Source organism: Xiphophorus hellerii, chromosome 14, assembly GCF_003331165.1.
Source record: "Xiphophorus hellerii strain 12219 chromosome 14, Xiphophorus_hellerii-4.1, whole genome shotgun sequence".
In the NCBI taxonomy this organism is placed as follows: Eukaryota; Metazoa; Chordata; class Actinopteri; order Cyprinodontiformes; family Poeciliidae; genus Xiphophorus; species Xiphophorus hellerii.
The window spans coordinates 4,610,653-4,633,822 of NC_045685.1; the positions used below are offsets into that span (position 1 = coordinate 4,610,653).

Genomic DNA, 23,170 nt, shown 5'->3' on the forward strand with positions numbered 1-23,170 from the left:
AAACTAGATTTTTTTTTAACCAGTTTTGACAGTCAAAAGTTGTTTGTTACAACTTTAATGAGGAAAGATTCCCAAAAATACAACATAATTTGTGAAACTAAGAGGAGAACTGTTTCAATGTCTTTTATTTTCAGTATCATGTAGACTACATTATAGAAGGGTTCTAATTAAATCTTAAAAACTACAATATTTAGATTCGTCACACCAGTTTTGCATTTCTCTCAATTTTTCACACTATTTCACAGCATACTGCTGCCACCTCTGCGTTTTGTTTGCAGTATTTTCTGTCGATTTGCATGCAGCACTGTTTAACTTCCTGCCTAGAGTCCTCTTCATTGGGTTGCACTAAACAGGACTTCTTATGACTTTCTTCTTTTTCATAAAGGCCACAAATATAGAAAATTACTACTTTTCTTACAGTTCACAACGACTTGCTGCTTTTTATGGAAGCCTTTTTCCACCACAAAAGAAAAAACATAAAAGTTCTACTGGAAGTTTTAATATGGGATTTTAGTATAATTACATTTGGAGGTTACTAAGACAGAGAAGATGTGAAGGCACTGTAGAACAATTCAGACCAAGTTTGATTCATCTAAATCTTTTAAATATTATATTATATGCGATCAAAAACTCCAGGCCTATTAAAACACAGAATGTCCCTTTATCAAAGCTTCAAATCAGAAGCTAACTTTAATAACATCGCTGCGCCGTGGAGCGGAAGAAGAGCCACACTGGCTTACAACGTGAGCTACAGCAGGTAGAGTGACTACATTTATGCTCCACGTCTCATGACTTGTTAATTCCACAGACTGCGTGTGGATTTTATAACGCCTGTTGCGTTTAAAAGTTACTTGTTAGTCTTTGCTGCGCCTTCAAAATTGCTCAAAAAGTAGTTTTTATGCTCGAAAGTGGCTAGCTTAGCGGGCTAGCCTCAGCAGGAGGGCAGAGGTAATTGTTTATTTCTTCTCCAAGCCTTATTAGACGGTGTGGAGGGGGCATGTTGGACAGAAAACGTTGGTTTGGACGTTGTTGCTATTTAGCAATTGTTGGGGGTGTGGAATTCTAATTAGCAGTACGGACGTAGTAAAACAAACTGTAGTACTCAACGACTGCGTCTGCTCTCCCCACTCAAGAGTCGTTCATCAGTCTCGAGCGCACACTTGACGGCATCATGGAGGAGGAAGCCCCCGCGGACGGCGAGGGGGAGACCCCCCTTTCCGCAGAGACGTACGCCGCCGAGGCCATGGCTGCGGACATGGACCCCTGGATCGTTTTCGACTCCAGAAATACCCCCAGGTCCGAGTTTGACGGCTGGCTGGAGAGCAACAGACCCTCCCAGGTGTACCGGTTTGGGGACGAGGACAACGGGGTCAGCAGCGTGGGGTGGATAGCCGTGCTGGGTCCCAACCACTGCCCGTCTACAGGTGACGTGACTGGTCTCCAGGAGAGCTGGGACAAACTGCTAGCCAGCTCCCGGCCTGTCACCTTCCAGACTGTGAAAGAACTGGCCCTCAACCACGGCGTACTCTCCGGAAAGTGGCTCATGCACTTGGCCTCTGGCTTCAAGCTGGACCACGCGTGGGAGTGCGTGGCCAGAGCAGCCTTAGAGGGGAAAATCTCCCTGGTCAAAGTGAGTCCTTACAACCCCAAGGCGGAAGGCAAGCAGGTGATCTGCGCCTATAACCAGAACTTCACAGACGAAGGCGAAGTGGTACGGCTGGACTCCTTCATCCGGGCCACGGGCGTCAAATGCCCCCTCTCCTACAAGCCAGACGTCTACACCTACCTGGGGATCTATCGGAACAACCGCTGGAAGCTCTGCCCCACCATCTATGAGAGCAAGTTTGACTTGGAGTGTGTGCCAAGGCGCTCGCACATTATCAACAAAGTCACAAATCTGGAAGTAACATAAGGAAGATTAGTTGGGTGCCTTTTTCCCCCGGACTGATTTTAAGACGAGGCCTTTGGGTGAACCTGTGCGGTAATCAAAACTGATCGAGTTTGTATCTCAAGTTCTTCAATTTCTTTTGACTGGCACATTTTCTAAGTTCTACCAGGGGTGATTGCTTTGGATAGATTCCATTCAGGAATAAAGCACTTAAGGGACTGGCTGGATTGTTTGAGCTATATGCATGAATTCAGGAGGTGATTCGAGTTATGAACGGAACTCATTGATTAGAAGGAATTGGTTATTTTTTTGAGCTTTAAATCGTGCTAAGTGCTGCATATTACACTATTTCCAAATAAAACACACATCTGAATAACTTTTTCTTTACACGGTTGTGGTTTTTATTGGCAAAGAGTGTTTTGAATCGGGACAGTCATTAATTACAGCAAATTACATCTTTATCCAATATATGCAATGCCATATGTAAAAAAAGAAAAAAAGGCAGAATAACTGGAAAAAAAGCATGTTACTACTTATAGTTTTTACATAAGTCTTAACCTGGTTTTTGCTGCAGGTTCTATAGGGCGTTAAAAACAACCTGACCCATGACTTCACCAGAATAAATCCTCTGTTTAGTAAGCATACTCTTAAATCGCTTATATCGTATTTACATGTAGACCTTCATTTGGTTTCTTACCACATTCAAATGGTAACTTCAGTGAACATAAAAATTAGGGATACACAATAATATGTTTGTTTTTTTTTTTACATACTGGTTCCGCAAGTAAAACTGGGCTGATGCAATCAAAGTTTTGGCAGGGGATCGTAAGTGGTATTTGTTTAGTCACGTGACAATAGCTGCATTTTCCATCACAAGTGCGCGCAAAACTTTGTAGATATTCCGCTAATGTAAAAAAATAAAACACTTGCAATTGTGGTTTTTCTACTATGTAAGAAATGAAATTAAAATCACGTGAGAAAGTGTGTTTACTCGAGGTAATAAAAAAAACAAAAAAAACATGCCACACCACCATCCTGCTACTTCCTGTCCTCTTGTCCTTTTTCCAGTAGTAACATCCATTGTTGATCACATGACTGGTGATGTAAAAAAAAAAGTGGTTCCATTACAGTTCTGCAAAATACATTAGTTTTGATACAGCCATGAAATTACTTCATCCTTGTGCAAAACTTATTTTTTTTACGTTTCTATTAAGCAAATTTTATTTCACAATTCCAATTTGCACAATTATATAGTCAATGGAAACACAGCTATTGATGGTGATGTCAGCAGTGTGGTTGTTGAAAGGGTAGGGAAACATATATATATATAGTATCAATTACCAGCCATAGCAGTAATATAAATATCGGCATCGACTGTGTTTTCATCAGTGCATCCCTAATTAATAATCAAAGTTAATTGAAGGTGGTATTGGATAATAGCAACACTGGATTTGCATAGGCTTCCCTCTAGATTAGATTACATTCTAAGGAGTACCAGCCTGTTCATTTTTCAACACAAAAAGCAAGATCAAACACTTCTGTGGAGTAGGGCTGGGCGATAAAATCAAAATCAAATTTTGGGGGTTTTGAAGATTTAATTTGTGGAAAATCTCCCCCCCCCACCCCCACCAATGCATTCCTTTTTTATAGTTCATAATGATGACAGCACACCCACAGCTCATCTTGCTCAACAAGCATCTTTTACGGCTTGTATTTATTTGGACTTTGAATTCAGGTCAACTGCATGACGGGAATATTAGAAACCTGGCCACTGTCTTACTAAGCATTTCCGCTCCATTTTCACCTCCCATTCACTTGGATTCCACCGGTAGAACTTTGACCGGGCCAATCAGCAGACAGGAGAAGTAGTGCACGACTGTGTCGTTTTTTCTGAGCCGTTTTAGAATTACAAATAGTCTGCCTGTAGTTTTAGGGGTGGCACCGGAGGAAGTGAACAGTCGTTTAGTCCATGTTGGCCATGTCTCCAAATATGGAATTAACGTTAAGATGGTTAAGCAGAGGATGGTTGCTTACAGCGCAGGCAATTTCCGGAAGCTTTATAGCATCGAACCGGCGCATAACATAAGACACGGACAAACGTTAGCGGTTGGTTTAAAGTTAAAAACTTCAATAGAGTTCATGCCTTAACGAAGCAATTGTTTCTCGATAGCTGAGGGTCCGGTACTTCTGGACAAAGTGAAGCGTAGGAGAAGGGGATGTTGATTTTTTTCAGGTTAGAATATTAGGCCAGAATTTAAAAAGATGTTTTAATTCCGAAAATAAGGTCAAAGTATTACAAGAATACAGTCGTATCAATATGAGAATAAAGTCAAAATAATGTGAGAATAAAGCGATAGTATCACCAGAGTACAGTTGTAATATAAAAAGAATGCAGTAATAATTTTATGAGAACTCCTCCATTAAAAATTAAAAAATTCAATAAAGAATATTGAGCTTTTTTTTTTAAGTTATACCTTGGCATCGCTGTTTTTTGGGGGGGGGGGGGTTTAAACCCAAATTATCAGCAGCAGGACATTGAAAGTTCATTTTGTAGAAAACCGCGCTCACTGAAAGGCTCACGTTAGATCTCGAAGCCTTTTTTCCCCCTAATCAAAAGGACTCTTTTTTTTTGTAATTTTAGTTCTGGTTAAATTGTGTCGTTATTCTGCTAATACTTGGTCTGTTTTCTTGTAATTAAACAAGAAATTTAATTTCAAATTTAATGTCCAGCCTCATCGCCCAGCCCTACTGTGAAGAAAATTATTTTAGCTACCAAAAATTATTCCACTGACAGTACAAAAAAACCTCAAAAAACAAGCTACGCATGTTCTATTCAGAACAACCTTACTGACGTATTGGTCAAAACGTCTTTACTAGGCATAGGCCAGCTTCATCGGTAACCTTAAACATTTTGGTTTTTTTAACTGTAAAAATGTTTCCAACAAACCGAAGTTCCTGTAGGTGCTGCCCCCACCTGTTGCTGCACACTTCCAGTCAAGAAGAAATGTTGCAAAGCAAGGAGATTGGTGGCCATTTTAAACAAACAGTTGAGTAAATACCATGGTATCATGGTATTTTCAATTCAAATTTAAACCACTGTGACGACCTCATGTTGACCCACACCCAGTCTTTACTAGAGGTAAATCATTATCCATGTTTGTTTTCAACGAGCTGAATAAAATCAAGACGCGTTCAGTCCTGTGGTTTCTCATTTGGTAATAGTCTATGAGTTTCTCCACAGGGAGAACTTTTGCTACCTTAAGCCTCTTTGAGCCTTTTTCAGTCCAGCATCCTTTATTGTGTCTGTATTAATAAGTGAGTCTTTAGGGAAGAGATTTACAAATCATCTTTGGGGGGGAAACAATTAAGTTGGGTGTCCTGACACAAAGCCAGCTTGGCTCCCGCTGTTAAAAATGGAGATGAGGCGGTCTTCGTCGGCAGACATCAGCACGTCGAAGTCATCCAGCACGGCGGGCTGCTGGTTGTTGTTGGTGCTGGACGCCAGGATGATCATGTCCTCGTTCCGGAGCAGGTTGGCGATGCTGTTGGGGTAATTCATGTAGGTGCTTCCTGGGTTGTTGACGTGGTCTGGGAGGTTCTGGGACGAGGCGCCGTTGTGGGACGCAGCAGCCGAGCTGGAGAGGACTCCATGTTGGGAAGATGTCAGCATGGACGCGGCAGATCCGCCCTCGCTCATTAGGCGCGGGTTCAGAAGGTCCTCGAATTCATCCATGTTGAGGCTGTCCAGGGTGCCTGGCACCGGAGCGTCGGTGAAGTTGGAGAAGTCCGGGATCTCGTCGTCCACCAGCGGGGGGTCTACCCGAAACTGGGACTCCTGCAGGGGGAAGGTGCTGCCAGTCTGTGGGGCGGCGGCGCTTCCCTGAGGAGCCGCGGACTCCTCGGCCATGGGGGAGGAAATGTTGGGGAAGAACTCGTGAAGGTCGGACAGGTTGACGGTGGAGTACTCGTTGTTGGCAGCGGTGGAGGCGGTGGAGGAGGAAGGGGCCGACACGGAGCTCATCGTGAAGGTCTGCACCGGGTTGGTGGGGCCCAGCTTCAAGCTCTCCATGATCTTCCAGGTTTGGTTGGTAGTCGCCGTAGAGATGGACGAAGATGCTTCAACCTTTGGCTGGACTGAGAACAGCTGTCCTGGTTGATTGTATGAGAAGGGTTTCAACCCACTGGCAGAAGGTGCAACCTCTGCTGCTGGAAGAAAAAACATCATCAGTCTTCTGGCCGAAAACAAATTCTAAGATATTATTAACATGCAAGAACGACTAGTACTACTTCACAGATTAATGTGAGGTACTGGAAAAGGTAGTGCTTTGCATGGTATTCAAAGAGAAATTTCTGCAAACATCAACTTTGAAGCCTCGTTATATCTATTTATACAAACATGTCAGTGAACAGTTTAAGAAAATAATTTAAACAGTGGCTGTTGAATAATCAAAGCTACATTTATGTTTTAAATTAATATCTTTGAATGGAGTGTTTTAATATTTTTTATCATATTGCTTTTTAAAATTGTTAACTGTACCACTATTAGCCATTCCTTGTAACTTGCTGTTAATTATATGTTCGTCCATGTGTGTGTTTTTCTTTATTTTCCCGTCACCAACAGATGAGAAATAGCCTTTTTGCTAAGGGAAACCTTCATTGTGCATTTGTCCCTTATGAAAAAAATTCAAATTTATGAGTGGTGGGACTCAGTAAAAAAATTATTATTGAGTTAATTCGAGGGTCTGTAATTAACTAATTGCAATTAATTGCATTTTAAAAAACCATATTGAGAAAAGAAAGTTTCAATTCAAAAACACTTTTTGCTGCTATATCACAGGGCCAATATGTCTATTTATTAACGGGCTCACAAACATACAATAAAGATATTTGTTGTTTTTAATCTGTTATCTAGGTGGTCCTGACCATTCATGGAACTTCTTTGGAAATGTGGACACTGACATTAGCATTGGGAATGTCTGTGCTGCTGCTGCTGCAGCACGTTTAGCATGTTTCAGGCTTGAATAGCTTCGCTGACAGGCTAACTCGTTCCAACACAACAGTAGTCGTTTCCAGCGTCCCATCCGATCGTTTTTGAAGAAAACAATTTACTCCCAGTGGGCTAAGAGAAGAGGCTTTGTCGCTGTTTGTGGATGTCAGTTGTGCGTCACATTTACTGGCGTACCAGAAACATAACATAAAGGTTCCGGCTCAAGATTTTTTTTTCTATGCAAAAAAAAAAAAAAATTGCTTTAACATTTTAACACATTAAAATCTATGTAGTTAATTAATCAGATTTAGTGTGTTAAAGTCCTGGCACTAATATTTAAAAATGTATTTATGTCTGGGCCATTTTACCATATAAATGTATTTTGACATGAGCCGTTCCAGAACTACGCTTATTATGGTGGAAGCATGTTGGAGAAGCTCTGTTGTGCTAGTTCTAAATTTTGTACACTTTTGCTAATCATTTTTATGTTAAAGGTGTTGCATGTTTGGATCTCGATTCTTGGTGTTACATTTTAACCTTTGAACGGTTATTATGATGTGTAACCGTGGCAACAAGGCAATTTTTTTTCCAAGTGGAAGCAGCTGATTAGCATCTCAAAAACTCAAACAATACATGAACTATGGCCCCAAATCCCAGAGGAGTTGGCCATATCACCATAGACACAGATTTAAAGAGGAGCGGCAAAAGCAAAGGAGGTGGATTAGCAATGCTCGCCAACAATTGATGATGTCATCAGAATATAACCAGGATATTATTATGTTAACATTGTTTTATGTCTTCCCTGATCAAATGAATAAAACCGACTCCGGACAACAAGTGGATGAGACTAACTCACCTGCTTGTGTGTTCATTGAACTCAGTTTAGCTGCAACTGGTCTCCGTGCGAGGTTTATGTGCCGTCTGTCTTGTGGAACGGACACTAGAATTTTACAAAACATGCTTGTGAGTGGAGTTTCAATGTAAGCATAATGATAATTACAAAAAGAAGGCCATCCAGGCCATAACCTACCAGTTGATAACATAGATCCCAGCTTCAAGTTCTGGAACATGTCTCCTGTACGCTTTCTCTTCTCAGACAGCCTGTATTCATCTGTAAAGGGATCATCGAAATGGCAAATTGTTAGGTTTCATACATTTTACATGATTTTTTTCAATTATTTTCGAGAGCCTTTAAATAAACACTCTAGTCTGTTACCTGGGTCAGCAGGTAGGAACTGGAAGTCCATCGGCTCGCTGACTTCACGGTCAGAGGGCCGTCTGAGCTGCATCTTCACCTTAATGGGCTCGCTGAGGTTAGTGTCGCGATAGGGAGGCGTGCGGAACACAATGGCCACCTGCCGGTGGACGTCAGCCTGAGAGAACGTGCCCTTCCCCTCCCAGGAGTCCTGGTAGAACCGCACCTCGATGTCCTCTGCAGGAGGACAGGCAAACCGGCAAGATTTAGAAAACAAGGGTGACCAGGAATTGATTTGAGACTGACACAAGAACAGAGTGTAGTGAGCTTCATGGAATGGATTCTATGGACTTCTGGTTTCTGCAGTGACCAAGCTCATTTCCCACGAGTCTGGGTTGGGCAGTTGCTAGGGAAACGGTAGTTTTCTGGCAGCATTTTGGCAAGTGTGAAATTTGGAGGCCAGAGGGTAACAGTGGGGTTGGGTTTGGTTTTTGGGCTTGGAGCATTGCTTTTTGGCAGTTGGGTTTGTTTTTTGGGGGGTATGTGGCTTGGATGACTTGAACCTCCAGATCCACAAAGAGCACTAGACTTATGGTGATATTTTGAGCAATTTCTATTCTCCTGCCTCTGTGGGAACAGTTTGAAAGTGGGTCCCTTTCAGCTTAAACATGACTTTACATCAGTACGCATAGAAACGCCCAGCTTGTTCATGAATAGGCGAGTTTGGTGTGGAGGAACTCGAGTGGTCTGCACGGAGAGCTGATCGCCACCCTCGTAAAACTCCTTTGGGCTGATTTGAGAGTGGAGACAATGAGCCAGGCCATTTCATCCAACATCAATGTCTGACCACACAAATCAGTTGTTGAAGTGTTGGTTAAAAAAATATTGACAACAGCTTGTGGGTATATTAAAAATACAATGTCATTTAAGTTTATAGGCAAGGCAAGTGATCCAATTCTTTTGGAAATATTTGGTCATTTGTAAAGAAAATTTGCCTGAAATGTCGGTCTCTAGATATGCCAAGCTGGTAGATGCTTGCATATCTACCAGCCTTGCTGCAGTAGTTGCAATAAAATTAAACGGTACTAACTCATAAATGCACAAGACTTTTCAGATTTTGAAAACCATTTGTCCTTTTCCCCAACTTCAGAACTAGGCACTATGTATTGGTCTATCCCATAAAATCCCAATAAAATGGACCAAAGTTTGAACTTGTATGGTGATAAAATGTGGAAAAGTTCAAACGAGTATAAAAATGTCAGTAAGGTAGTGTATATCTATATCCGTACATAATTAAAGCCATGATTTACTATTACAAGAACAGATTTTGTTCATTTAGATACAGTGGCACTGCTTTGTTGTACTCTAACCCTACAGCAACGGAGAACCAAAACCCTGCAGTCGCAACATGACTTCATCTGAAACCAGAGGGTCTTTCAAACGGAAGTGTAATGCTGCAGAAAAGTTATTTTTGGCCATAGACAGCCACGCTAAAGAAGTCATCTGATGACTGACAGGACCACAACTGAACATTTGCAACAAACTGCAGTGGCAGCTCATTTTGGGCACTCGAGATAAGCCCGATATCCAGTCACACGACCGTACGCCTTTCGCTGTAGAAACCTTATCAGACGTTTTATCTCATAGATCAGGCGTGACGAGCGCAGGACTTGTGGGCCACATCCGGGTTGGCCAAGGTATTTTATCTGACCCGTACGTGTAATGTGACAGGCCTGCAAGCTTTTTACTCTTTCAGAAGTCCTAAAAAAGGTTCTCCACTTTTTTATGTTTTCTCCATTTTGTTTGGAATGGCTAAACCGTGGTTTCCTGGAGTCTAAAAGTGCTAAAAATGATTTTGTGACACTGTCCAGACTTATGTTGTGACAATGTCAGCCTACTTCACGTTGACAGAAAGGCTCTATTTATGTGAACTGTGACAAAAGAAAAAAGTAAAAATGCGGCAATTCGCAATTCATGGTTTGAGTCGATTTTACACTTAAACTAAATTATCATTTGAAAACAGCTTTTTGCATTTAAGCAATCTAAAAGCTAATATTTTTTTGGTTGACACGAAACATCTGTGTGCTTTTCTTCAAACAAGGCAACAGACCCTGACTTCCTGTGGGTGCGAGCAGTTTTCTGCCTCGCCGAATTGTGTGCCTCGTAAGCCACATCTCTGCTTACTCACTTCTGAGTTCTATTTACAGACTACTCAGTACGAAACTGTAAGTTAAAAGCTGTAGTAATGTATTCAAATGTCAGACAGCGCAGGCACCTTTCTGCACTTTATCGCAGAGGAGGAAGATTTCATCCCCTCCTCTGCAGCTGCCGGAGTTACGGTTCACTCTGCAGATTTTCAACTCGGCTGTGTTCGGGGCTCCTGAAAGACAAAAAAAAAATTAAAAATTATTAGTAGTGAAACAAAGATTCAGTAAAGGACTGCAGCAGAGAATAACTTGAGTTTACTGCACGAAAATAGGATGTGGCTAATATGGAGATCAATTCTTGTCAGTATCTTCAGGCTGATGAGAAAAGTCGGTAAGCAAAGAGGAACAAAGAGCGTCTGAGGCTGCAAGAAGGTGCTCCAATAAGTCGAATTTGTAATAATCGCCCGTTTCCTCGTGAAATTACGATCACTATCAGAAAACATTCGCAATAAGCTGCTGACAGTGCTGTATCGTTTAGACTGAAGCTGAGAGGAAACGCTTCCCTCTGAGAGAATTTCAAAGGTTTGCCCTAAATTCACTTGACAGACAAAGTGTAACTCATAGATGAAATTACATGGGAATAAAATCAAATCTATTCACTGAAACAAAAGTAAATAAAGACATTGAAGGCTGTCGTCAATAGTCTTAAATCGATTGATCAATTTAACATCATTTATGTTGACTGAAGCTGATTGCGAGTTACTTTTCAGAACCGTTTTCTGGTACTGAAAATATATTTTTCGCCTTCTTAATTATTTAGACTGGGGGTGAAGTCGATATCAGAATACAGTTAATGTGTAGCAGTCACTGTAAAACAAGGGTTTTCTATTACCAAGCTGCAGAGGTGAGTTTTTTTCCGTATCAATTTCTTTCATTATAAAGCTAACGAATCACTAACAAAAGTTGTGTGTCTGGTAAATTTTTGGTCAAAACAAAGCTTGTTCTTTATTTAATGAAGTTACTTTCAGTGGGTAGCATAAACAGAAATTTTACTCAAGTAAGAGTAGCAATACTTCATAATAAAGTTACCGAAGTAAAAGTAAAAAGTAGAGAGTAGTGAAAATACTCCTAAACGTAGATTTTTCCCAAAAAGTTACTCAAGTAAATGTAACTAGTTGACACTTTAACCAAGCGTTAGCATCTTACACTAGTAATTAGCATTGTTAGCGTGGCTGGTGATTTCTGGGTATATTTATTTTCTTGATGCCACTGTTTCCACAAGGGTGCCAACATTTCCAAATCCGGAATGTTTTAAAACAGAGCAACTTTCTCGTACCTTGTTCAGCCTTCCTGTTATCCGCTCAAAGTCTCGCTCTCTCTCACCAGCAGCAGTTGTACAGCTCAAATGTATACATTTTGAGTTCCCTTCCAATTGATCAAACTGGTCCATTCCAGTGAATAGATTCTAAATGTTTGTCAGATTTTTGGTTGTTGGCCAACCAAAACCCTCTAACCCATCAACCAGTCACAGACTGTCTCCAATACTTTTGAAGTGATTTGAGTTGTGGTGCGGTAGCTACTAGCAATGACCAGTCCCTCCAGTTTGGTGGAAATTCATGCAGAATCAACAGATTCCAACGTTTTTTTGTCTGCATTAATGTGTAATTCTGAGTTTATAGCAATTAGGTTTAAATGACCTCTAACTACCACCTGCAGGTGGCAGTATTTCATACTTCAACTACACTGCTGCCTCAGCCAACTTGAAGTCTAGTTACAGAAGGTGATCAACACGTTGGCGAAAATTACTGTGCCTTTTCATCTTTTTTTTCTTCTAAAAGTACATTTTGGAACGTTTAATGAATAAAAAAATACCCTTGCCAATATTTCTAAACTAGCATCACAAAATATCCCTTTACACATTGAGGTTAGGCCAGTGAGACTTAGTGAAATGATAGATGTTGAGTGTTTAGAATTAATTTACCATGATTTTAACTTTACACACCATAGGGTTGGGCCTAAACATTTCCCCACTTTTGCACAAAACCAACTTTACCATCTAAGTAAATGAGCTCTTACTAAATTTTAATTTTCTCTCTCTCTTTATTTTTGCCTTAGTCAGCCAATAACTGGCACACAAACAGTTGAGTGTCGTGTTTCCAACTCACTGTTGTCAAAGATGGGCTGCGAGACGACGGGCGGCAGAGGAAACATGTCCCCCGTGGGAAGGGTGATGGACGCCTGGAAGCAAAGTCGCACAGAATTCAGGTCAAACTCTTCCTCCCACACCTTGGGCTCAGGAACTGCAATCAAAACAGAGAAAGGAAAAGGGTGGGGAGTGTAATCACACAGCGCGGCAGTCTGACTGAGCACTGCATCCTGTCAAGAAACGGTGGAACGCTTGGAAAAAAAAAACACAGAAAAAAACAGAAAAATTGGCGTCTCAACAGGGTTTGTCCCAATAAAACGTCCTGCTAAAGTTATTATTCTGATTTGCATTTCAATTTGCATCTGTATTATTATCATCAGTCTAGTTGGGCGCTAAGGAGAGAATGCAGCAACTTAAAAGTAGAAAACGTTTGACACTTACTGCTGAAGGGGTTGTTGCTGGTCTGCAGTCTGCAAGTGATGGCCTCGTTGACATCCTTCTTCTTCACACACTGAATGCCCAGGTTCTGAAAACTAAAGGGCAAATACACCAAGTTTTATTTAAGGGACGCCAGAGCTCCATGTTTTGACTGATTGGGTATTGATCTGTGTAATTACAGATATTGGTAACACAAGTTTTGGTTGTTTTTTTTTTTTCTTTTGGCTTTATTTATGTACAGTTTTACATTTTTTACAAAGATTTCCCCTTAATATCTCCTTTCTGGGAACAATGCCGAGCAGAATACTTTAAGACCTTTTAGAAGGTTTGTCAGAATTATCAGACTCTGTTCATTTAATTATAGTAAACATGGCTGCAAAAATCAAAAACCTAATTTACGCAACATTCCTTCATAATTGCATCTATTTATTTTAAGGGAATTTTTTCTTGCTTAAATTATAATATTTTGTATGCTGTTTGGTTTTAGAATCTGTAGATTTTTTCAATCAATTTTCAAGCCTTTTTAAAAAAAATGTACTCTATATTTGCACTGCTTGGACAGCAGAGAAACCTTTATTATCTGCATTGTCTTAAATTGAAAACTGTATTAGGAGAAAAACAAACATTTCTGTGAAAAAAGCAAAGAAATCCAACTGGGTTCATCATCTTTAAAGCAGGAAATTTAAATATTGGCCAATATAATATAATGCAATTGTAGCTTGTTGATCTCTACAATTTAAATGTGTCGGGATAAAAAATTTTTTTTAAAAACCTATAAAGTCCAACTTCCTAGCCAAATATAATTTTAAGCAGAATTTTATTGCATTTTTAAAAAAAATCACAATTAAGTCACTGTTGTTATAGAGATAAAAGGAATGACAAGAACAAAATATGACTTCTCTTTTAGGTGACTGTCAGATTGTGACTGTGTGTCAGAGCCATTATTACCCCAAAAACTCAAATAATGCTTTTGAAAAACATCCCCATTTGTACTACGCTTCTTTAGGACACAGGTCAAATAAAGAAGTGTGATTTGTACCACTAAACTGTTCATAGTAACTGTATTTTTAGATTTATTGGTATTTATTGAACTATCAGTGGAGAAGATAGTAAAACTAACAATCTGGACAAAAGGATGAATTGAAATGTATCGCGGGAACGATAAATCAATGTTATGATAAGAAATGTATCACGATAAATAATACACTTATCAGCGTACCCCTAATTTCCATTAATGACTGAGTATAAATAATTTCTGATATTCCGCCGTTTTCTGTTTTTCAAACATAATACTCCTCGTTCATTGCCTTATCTTTTGGGAGAAAACTGTGTCAATTCCAATCACAAACAAACTTCTTGGTTGAATGAAGATTACACTTTCATGTACATTTTTATGTACAGGAATAATTTTAGAACTACATCTTAGGATTGTGTGGTTCCACTTCATCATTTAAACATGAATAATATTTCTTAAATTTCACATTTTTATCTTCTGGAAGTTTTTTTTTTTTCCTTTTTTGTGGCCCCAACATATATTTAGATATAAAATAAAATAATTGTTTTCAGTCATTTTGGTAGGAACACAATAAGCTTAAAAAAAAACAAAAAAAAAACACACAAGACTTCCTTCATGTTCAGGTTCCTATAATCCTTTTAAGTCAGACAAACTTATAAAGCCCTTGTATAAAGTTTTTTTTATTTATTAAATGACTAATATACCCAGTGGATTAACTCAAACCACCTGAAGTACATGCTGTTTGTTAAGACTTCATCACTTCTGTTTTAGACCACACTGACATATTTCAGTCTCACCAGGAAGACCGGTTTAATTATGTAACACAAGGCGTTGGCGTCAAGCAGTCAAACTTTCAGTTGACTCGCGTTTTTAAGTTCTTGATCATAAAGAACACCTGAGAGCGCGCCGCTTCCTGTTTCGACGAGACCCTTTCCAGTAAAAGACCGTTTTAGTCATGATATCAGACCCTGAAGAGGAAGTTCAACAGTTCCTAATGGGTCCAGTTAATGTTTTACTCATGTCCACGCAGAAGGTGGAGCTGGTAGCTTTACTGATGAAATTTCTGAAGTGGATAAAAGGAAGATTTGGATGAAGTGCGTCTCTAACATGCAAGAAGTGGAATGTAGGTCATTTTAGTTTTTGACTAAAATGACCGAGAGCTGACTGAGAGCTGCAGTCACTTAGCAAAACAATCTATCTGGTTTTTCCTGTCCTTTACTTGTCGTCACGCTCTTTGAATTTACTTTGAAAACCATCCCTTATCTGCACGGCTGCTTAAATGACCAGAAACATGGAGGATTCATTCTGTAAACCGAATCTAAGGATCGACTAGCCCACCTGTGGATTCGTCTCTCCTGCAGGTCGGCCTCATAGTAGCCATGTTTGCAGTCTTTCCCAACCAGTTCGTGGGGGTGGGGCTTGTGCGGAGGGTTCTTTGTCACCAGGGAGATGCGGACCCGGAGCGGGCCGCTGTAGTTGTGAACCTGTCAGACAAAACGAGACAAATTTGCTGGTTGAAAGAGAAAAAACAGAGCAGGTTTGATGGCTCTCAGTCATCTGATAGTAAATAAAGAACAGCCAATCACTGTCCTTTATGTAGAAACATTAAAAAAGGCAACTTTGATTTTGTTTTACAGCCCATCTGCAGGTTTCATCAACTCAAATTTAAGACCTTTTTAAAGACCTATATCACGACAGAATTATACAAAAGAAAATTGGTTACTTTATGTGCAAGTGCCAAGCTGTTTTTGCACAGAATGTACGTAGCACTGCATGGGTTGGCAACATACGGAAGCAGGTGGCAAAGACAAACATCGTCTAGCCAACTGCCGATAAATTACACTTAAACAGACACAAAAAAGCTAGCAAGCTAGCTAGCAAAGGTATATTAGCAGCTAGTTAGCGGTAGCCTCAACTGTCTCGAGTCTCAGAACGTAATGAAGACGTCTGGGTGAGTCAAACATTTGCCTGACAGAAAAGTCCCTCAAGAAAAATATATAAAACAGTCATGCTACAACAAAATAAGACCTGTGATTAATGTATTTAAGGCCAACTTACACAATTTCCAATGGATTTAAGACATTTTAAAGCTTTAAGTTAAGATACATGAATTTAAGATTTTTAAGAATGCACAGACACTCCGTTTTATGATTTTAGCCAATACCTTTTGTTTTTTCTTTCTTGTTTTTTTTTTACAGTAGATGATTGCTTTTCTGATGAGTGGAAACTAACAAAAATCCTTTCCCAATGTGTTCATAAAAACTTGCACAGACATGCATACCAAATGTCACTGTAGTATCACTGCATGTAATATTAATATTGCAAAAGGACTTCAAACTTAAGTTATTTTTATAAGAGAAAGAGAGGAGGCAGAAAATTATGGATTTAGTGCATATCCTACTGCGTTGCAATATTTTTCTAATAGTGTGTAGCATTAATATTCTGAACCATGGAGAAAAAATATATACTTCCTAAATTAGAACTATGTGAACTACTTCAATGTTCATACATATATGTCGAAATAACATTTGTGTATTGAGGTCAAGTCAAGTGTCCAAACGTCAACCTTTCAGTCCAAATATGGACAAGTTCAGTTTCAAAATAGCAACGGGTTCTAAGCATGACAGCTTTTACTTCCCATTACACACCTGCCTTTTAATGGCCCCTGGTTTCACTGCCCACATGCATCTTTAGGGGTATTCCCAGTTTAGGCAACACATGAAAACATTAATCACATTTCCTGGCTTCCATTAGAAGCGGCCCCATCAGCTTTCCCAGGAACACTACTGGAAGTTTGCCAGTAGTGTTATTCTCAACGGGAAAACAGCTAATCATCAAGGCATCAGAGGCATGGTTACCTAGGTGACTGCAACAGCTTTTCCTCCTGGCTCATATGTTATTCATCTCTCAACCTAAATGTGTACTTTTCTTGATTATTTCAATTATTGTTATCATAACTGTTATTACTGTGTGTTTCATCATCTCTCACAACAACTTTTCACACAGATTATCCCCTATATAAATGTAACAGGCAGAGGTATATTTGCCTGGCAAAGGTATATTTAATCCTTCCATCACACTGGGGCAACAAATGCTAAGCAATGTGGTGAGGGACTTCAACGCTCTGGGAATGAATGGGGAAGACCTCACTGGTCAAAATGCATCAACACAACGAATCGAATATGACATTTAAAAAACTGACGGAGTGTGGCGAGCCGTCGAGGCTCACTGCAGGAAAAAGACCTCCGGAGCGATCAGACAGCAGATAAAGCAGTGCACAACTACCAACACTCACCCGGAAGAGCACGATGGTCAGAAAGCTAAACAGATAACTCGAAAAATTATTCAAGTCTTCGAGCTAGCGGTGTAAGACGCTGGTCATGCTCTCACTGTTGGACCGCCGCTACACGCTACTGGTAGTAATATGTTACAGACGGAGCGCCAACTGGCAGTGAACACTCACACTGACCGTCTGCTTGAAGCTCCAGCACGCAACTTAAACAAAAAAACTGAAGATTTTACATATGCATTAAAACTCTCCTTATGTCCTAACATCAGTGGGAAAAAAATAAATAAAAAAATCGATCTCCTCTGCCTCCTTCTAGCATTCTGCAAAATTACTCCGCTCGGTCACAAACAGTGAATCAGAACCAGCATTAATCAGCTAGCCATGCGCTCAGGAAGTTTTAATTTTGTTTATTTTGATACAACCTGCATTTAACTTTGAATGAATGTTTCCTCTTTTTCTTGACATTATTTAATATAGGCAGTGTTGTGAGATTTATCTGACTCATGTATAATTTAGGCTGTTTAGAGCCTTACTCTTAAATATTGTTTTACTGATTACAGGTTTTTCAATCGTCCTTTTGATCGAGTAGCTGCTGTATTCTGTCTACAAGTATTTGGCATGTTTTATGTCTAAATTAGGTGAATTTATTGCCAGATCATTTTTTTATTTTTTTTTGCCAGCTCACAAAGCAGCATTTATAGCTAATGCAAAAAAAAATTAACAGCCAATCCAGGTAACCGGCAATAATCGGCCCTCATGGGTGATCGGAATCGGCAGCAAAAAACCTGATCGGAGCACCCCTAATGCAGACCAATAGATCAGGCTTTTTTAAAGATCGGTGACTGGTCGAAAAGCCGCGATCGGTGCGCCCCTATAGTCAAAGCTACAAAGAAATGGTTTAGATCAGAACATATTCATGTGCTTGAACAGGCCAGACATAAATTCAACTTGATCTACAGGGAGACTTGAAAATTTGTGCCGACCAAAATTCTCTTTTGAGTCTAACCGAGCTTTAGCGATTCTACAAAGAATAAGTAAAATCGGTTAAAAACATTGACTCAGAGAACCGAATACAATGGCAATGTGACAATTTGCAGATTTTATTTGTGCAAACCATTGAAAACTATCCAACGCTCCACTTCCATTCAAAATTATACTTTGTGTTGTTCTACTTTTAGTTTTAAATAAATAAATTTGAGATAACCCAACAATAAATCCCGTTCAGACTGAGAACCCAAGATGAAAACAGTAACTGTGCAGCGACAGGTTGGAGTCTGACTGGTAAATAAGTGAATTTTGTGCTTCATTAAATCGAAACAAAGCAGGAAAACATTGATTTGACCAACCTTGATGGCCGGGTAGGTCTTAGTGGTGTCGTTGCTTTTCTCTCCAGGAATGCTGCCAGCTGAGCGACCCTCACATTTATAGCGGAACCTCATCCCCCTCTGCTTCGGCTGCTCGATGATCTCTATGTAAGGGGTCGCTGGTTGGACTGGACATCAAGATAATCAATAATCAGTGTACAAACAAGACAAAAACAGTTGCAAGTTTTAAAAAAATAATAAAAATGGTTTCATACCTGGGTTAATAGGGGTCATGCCCCATCCGTACACACCTGAGGGTGACAGAGAGATAGGGTTAGGTAAACTCCCAAGAGGAGTAACAGTTAATCATCTACATTAAGTGACGCACGACACAACCCGCCGCACAAATGACTAAAACACATTAGAAAAAAAAAGGAGGATTCAGCGCATATTTGAGGTTTTAGTACGCGTTTGTCATTTGCGGTGCGGTCCGAGTGGAAATCTACCAGACGGCACAGCGACCAGGAGAGGTCAGGAGGCCGCCGAGATACACGGGCTTCCCAGCTAAATATAATTACTGCTCGTAAACCGCCCGCCAAAGATCCAGAGGCGCTGGAGTGAGGAAAAGTGCCAACAAGGGGGTGACGTGCCGACGTCTCGCATTACCAGATTTGTTGCTAGAGAGGAAAAAAAGCTGGCTCAACTCCGGTTCCTGAGAGGAAGGTGCAACGAGATCAGGTGGCCAAAAAGCTCCACCCTGCATTCATTTCAGAACCATGAGTAGGATGCTTTCCAAGCTGGAACTTGCCTGCTTTCTAGGGCTTACAAATCACTATAAGGTGGAGAAAATGCATGTATATTTTTTAATATAACGCTTATAGCTTTATTTCCCTGCTTAAAAATAGACCAACTCAATGCATCCTATTGGAGCTGTACTATTTTTTTAATACATGTAAAATTAAAATTTAGGTCATTGAAATTATGGGAATGCAACTGTTATTTTTTTGATCAGAGTGGCATAATTTATGTTAGTTTCAGCTTCGTATGAAAGTGAAAGTAAATGTCTATGAGTGTGTGAGACCATATTGTCACACAGTGCACTAATATCATAACTGCTGAAGGTTTTTGGGGCAACTGGATGTCACTTTCATTTTAAGTGACCCAACATAGACGTCACTATGAAATTATTATTATTATTATTGAAGCAGTTTCGTATGTCTTATCAAGCCGAATATTGTCAGTTTGAATTTACGATTGAAATGAGGAGAGAATCGTAAATAAATCTATTTAATGGCCGCTCCACTGCTGCTGCATACATTTTTCCTTTTTTTTTTTTTTTTTGCCTTTCCTATAAAAAAAAAAGTAAATAAATAAAAATAAAAAGGAAATCAGCTGGGCGGCTAGATGAAGTTTTACGAAATAAAGAGATTTTTAAAAATGAAAATAAACAAGCGTGGTGGATAAAATCCAGCCCGAATGTAAGGCGAAGAGTGAAATATATCAGATAAATGTATTTGAGTACGACTCATAACTTGCACTTCATCAGAGGGATGGAGAAACATTAAGCTGTGGGTTTTCTGAATGGAGTCTGGCAGTCAATCCTTTAGGAGCGACCCACAAGGCCTCCTGGCAGAGCGACAGGTTCGAGGCCAGGTGAAGCAGCCACCAACAGGCTAAATAATTCAAACACGTTCGTTTGAAATTTATGTGTCACACCCTTTAGGAAATTGATTACAAATACTAAACTTTAGGTTAAGAGTTTAGCTTTACTGTTCGAGAGCAACCGACTCCTGTTAGCGCAAACCCAGCGACAGCGGGGCTTTCCCTCTTCGCAAAACAACTACCCGTACAGTTTCACCTCCTGCCAAGCAGCAGGGCAAATAATGGCAGCTCAACTCACCGTCCATGGCTGCGTCCGTTTCCGCCTCACACTCCTCTTATCACACCACTTTTCCCTCACACCACCTGTCTTGTTTTATGTTGTATTTCTTAGCAAGAAAAAAAAGAGACGTTGCAACAACGACAATGTGAAGTCGAAAAACTTCTTGACAGTGCTGTGCTGCGGCCTCCTTCGCCCCACCTACATAGTAAAGCGCCGGGGCAAGCGCTCACTCACTTTCCGGTAAAAGTAGCCTAGAAATACAGCGCGTACTTCAGAGAACAAAGAGCACCAGCTTCTTGTTTGCTTTTTGCGCAATGTCCCACTGTCAAAGTCAGCAATTGCGACTGAAATAGTTCCAGTTGTTTTGAGTAACTCCTCTGACGCATTTCTCAAATAGATCAAATGTGCCCATTTCAGAGCTGGTCAAACTTTATATGAGGCCCTGGGCCCACCGGACACCCCAAACCACTGACCTTCCTTTTCGTATTGTCTAAGCTTGACCGTCTTTTTTAAAAAAAATATATAACACCTGTTTAAACTTATAACCACATTGTTCACTTGAATTAATGAACAACATTAAAGGTAAATAGCTGACTTTACAATTTTATTTTTAATTTGTTTCACAAAACAATCCTAAAACAAATACTATATCTTAAAACAAATTTTAAGATATAATATTTATTTCCCAGTTTTGTAATCTTTTCTAATACTGTGATATACAACAAAGAAACAAGTTCAAAGAGAAGAAAATTGATAAACTGCTTCCTTAATCTGAATTCGAACAAGAAATGCTGAAATTAGCTTTGAAATATGACATTCTACATAACTTTAAAGTTATGAAGACTCTTTTTTGGATTTTACAATTCAATTGGATCCCATGGACTATCAAGTCAGAATTTAGTGACTATTCACTAACAAACTAATAAGGCAAACTGCCTCTAGTTTCCTCTCTATTAGTCGGACAAGAAATATTGAGAAAATCTGAGTCTTGAAATGCAAAGAAGTACAAATAAATACCAAGTCTGAATTAGAGAATTATTCTATTTCACTTATACTTAGAACATGTTTTGATTTTTTTCGAGTCTACCCAATCTACAAATTTGAATCAAAGTGAGTCACGAATATTGCTGTACTTTAAGTTCCAGATGCCTAGTAAAACCACAAGGACAGGAAGATGGTAGTGAGGTGTGCGGTATCAGCAAACAAGACATAGGCTAACGAAACACTTCACTTCTCATACATAGACCTTAAATCTTCGGATTTTAAATTATGTTCATCAAAAAAGAGTTACGTTCTAGCGTTGCTTCAGAGTTCCAAATGTGAAATACTGTTAAATTTAAAACTTTGATTTAAGATTTCAACTGATAAATGTTACAGTCATAAGTAAAGGCTTGTAGCTTATTCGTTTCTGCCTCTTGTGGTCTGGTGTCACATTTCATACACTCTGTAATTGCAAATACATCAAAAATACAAATACAATAAATAGTTTTTTTTTGTGTGCTTGCTTGTGAGCTCAATCTTACTAACTACCTGGCGGAACAAATAAGTAAAGCAAAGAACAAAATGATTCACAATACATGAAGATGACTGTGCCCAGGTAAATGTTACCTAGGACTATTATTTTGAAAATAGGATTCGTGGGTTTCCGGCGCCGACTCCTGTGCAACTTGACAGCTGCTGCTCTTTGATTTTCCTTCTTAGTGCAACTCACCACCGCCCACTCAAACGGTGCGGAAATACCCAGATGACGCACTTTAAAGGAACAGAAAAATAAGTTGTGAGTGGGCGAGGCAATAACAAGAGTGGGAGAAAGAAACCTGTATCCTTTTCCATCTCCGCTAGAAGCGTGCACTCGTGGTTTTTATCCCCACTAAAAGTAGAACGTCCACCGAGATTTGTCCGCCTTTAACGAGTCAAACCTCTTTGGCTTTTTATTTCACTGACAAAAACGTCTCCCGACGCTTTAAAAGCTGTGCTCCAACCACCAGCATGTGGCATTGGTAGCAATGTTTTTAGCTACTAATGCAAATTTTCTTTCTTTAAAAAAAAAAAACAATGAATAGGGGAATTCTGCCATCTCTGTGGCACTAAAACAAATGTGTGCATCACTCTGACCAGCAGAGGGCGCTGAAAGCCAAGAAAACGACTTTTTAAAAAGTCCATCGTCACAACTTGTATACATGACGAGTGTAGTAAAACATCTGAAGTTCTATTTCGACAAGTTGATGGGCAACATTAAGAGTACAAGTGGTGTCCACCTTGACGCCCCATTGAAAAACAATGGCGAGACCTCCTGTGTAGATCCCTTCAAAATATTACACTCCAGATATCGCTGAGTGAGTGATTAAGCAGAATCATCGATATGTGGAGTTTAATATTTTGTTAAAGATTTCAGAATTCAGACACGTTCTTATATCGAACCATCTGGTTTCTACTCAGCTTCTGTGTAGTTCTTTGTGAACTGTTTTGTTATTTAGTATGTTGTTAATTGTAAAAAAAGAAAAAAGAAAAAAAAAAGGCATGCTAGGTCCATTTTTTTGTTTGTTTTGAATCTGAAGTTGTGACGATCGTATACTTTCTTAATGCTTAACGTATTTAAAGTTCAAGCTTCATTGTTGTAATACACACTAGAAAACTTTGAAACATGTTAGGCAAAAGAACTGGGCGGAAAAAAAGACAAAAACAGTCCGGATATACCAGTAAAGAAAACCTGGATAGGTGTGTAGGACACTAGTTCAATCTTGGACAGAAAGGCGAGTCTGGACGCAAAATACAATTTTCCAAGTCATTTCAGGAATTCCATCTTTGATTTCCGTTAAGCTATAGTTCTTAAACTACATTTCCCACAAACCACTGCTGTATGTATGGCCTATCTATGG

General features: G+C 39.6%; 2 protein-coding genes across 4 annotated transcripts; one reads left to right on the forward strand and one right to left on the reverse strand.

The window, feature by feature from the left end:
* The first annotated feature begins 694 nt into the window (after positions 1 to 694).
* On the forward strand, positions 695 to 14,019 carry c14h11orf68 (chromosome 14 C11orf68 homolog). Of its 3 annotated transcripts, none has more exons than XR_004341862.1 (2): positions 695 to 757; positions 12,333 to 14,019. XR_004341862.1 is itself a non-coding variant. In XM_032583027.1 (2 exons), exon 2 carries the CDS (start codon positions 1,172 to 1,174, stop codon positions 1,910 to 1,912), a length of 741 nt encoding a protein of 246 aa, XP_032438918.1. In that variant the 5' UTR covers positions 695 to 757; positions 1,134 to 1,171; the 3' UTR covers positions 1,913 to 2,365. The 3 variants fall into 3 exon arrangements, 2 of the variants coding, with proteins under 2 accessions (XP_032438918.1, XP_032438919.1); XM_032583027.1 differs by lacking the exon at positions 12,333 to 14,019 and adding an exon at positions 1,134 to 2,365; XM_032583028.1 differs by lacking the exons at positions 695 to 757; positions 12,333 to 14,019 and adding exons at positions 769 to 948; positions 1,134 to 2,365.
* rela (v-rel avian reticuloendotheliosis viral oncogene homolog A) lies at positions 2,648 to 20,508 on the reverse strand. The gene is made up of 11 exons (XM_032583026.1): positions 20,310 to 20,508; positions 18,685 to 18,720; positions 18,452 to 18,597; positions 15,155 to 15,300; positions 12,805 to 12,896; positions 12,383 to 12,517; positions 10,346 to 10,450; positions 8,092 to 8,307; positions 7,906 to 7,986; positions 7,732 to 7,815; positions 2,648 to 6,094 (listed from the first exon to the last, which is right to left on the reverse strand). The coding sequence occupies exons 1-11, from the start codon at positions 20,314 to 20,316 to the stop codon at positions 5,253 to 5,255; spliced, it is 1,890 nt and encodes a 629-aa protein (XP_032438917.1). The 5' UTR covers positions 20,317 to 20,508; the 3' UTR covers positions 2,648 to 5,252.
* Between the last annotated feature and the right edge of the window lie 2,662 nt (positions 20,509 to 23,170).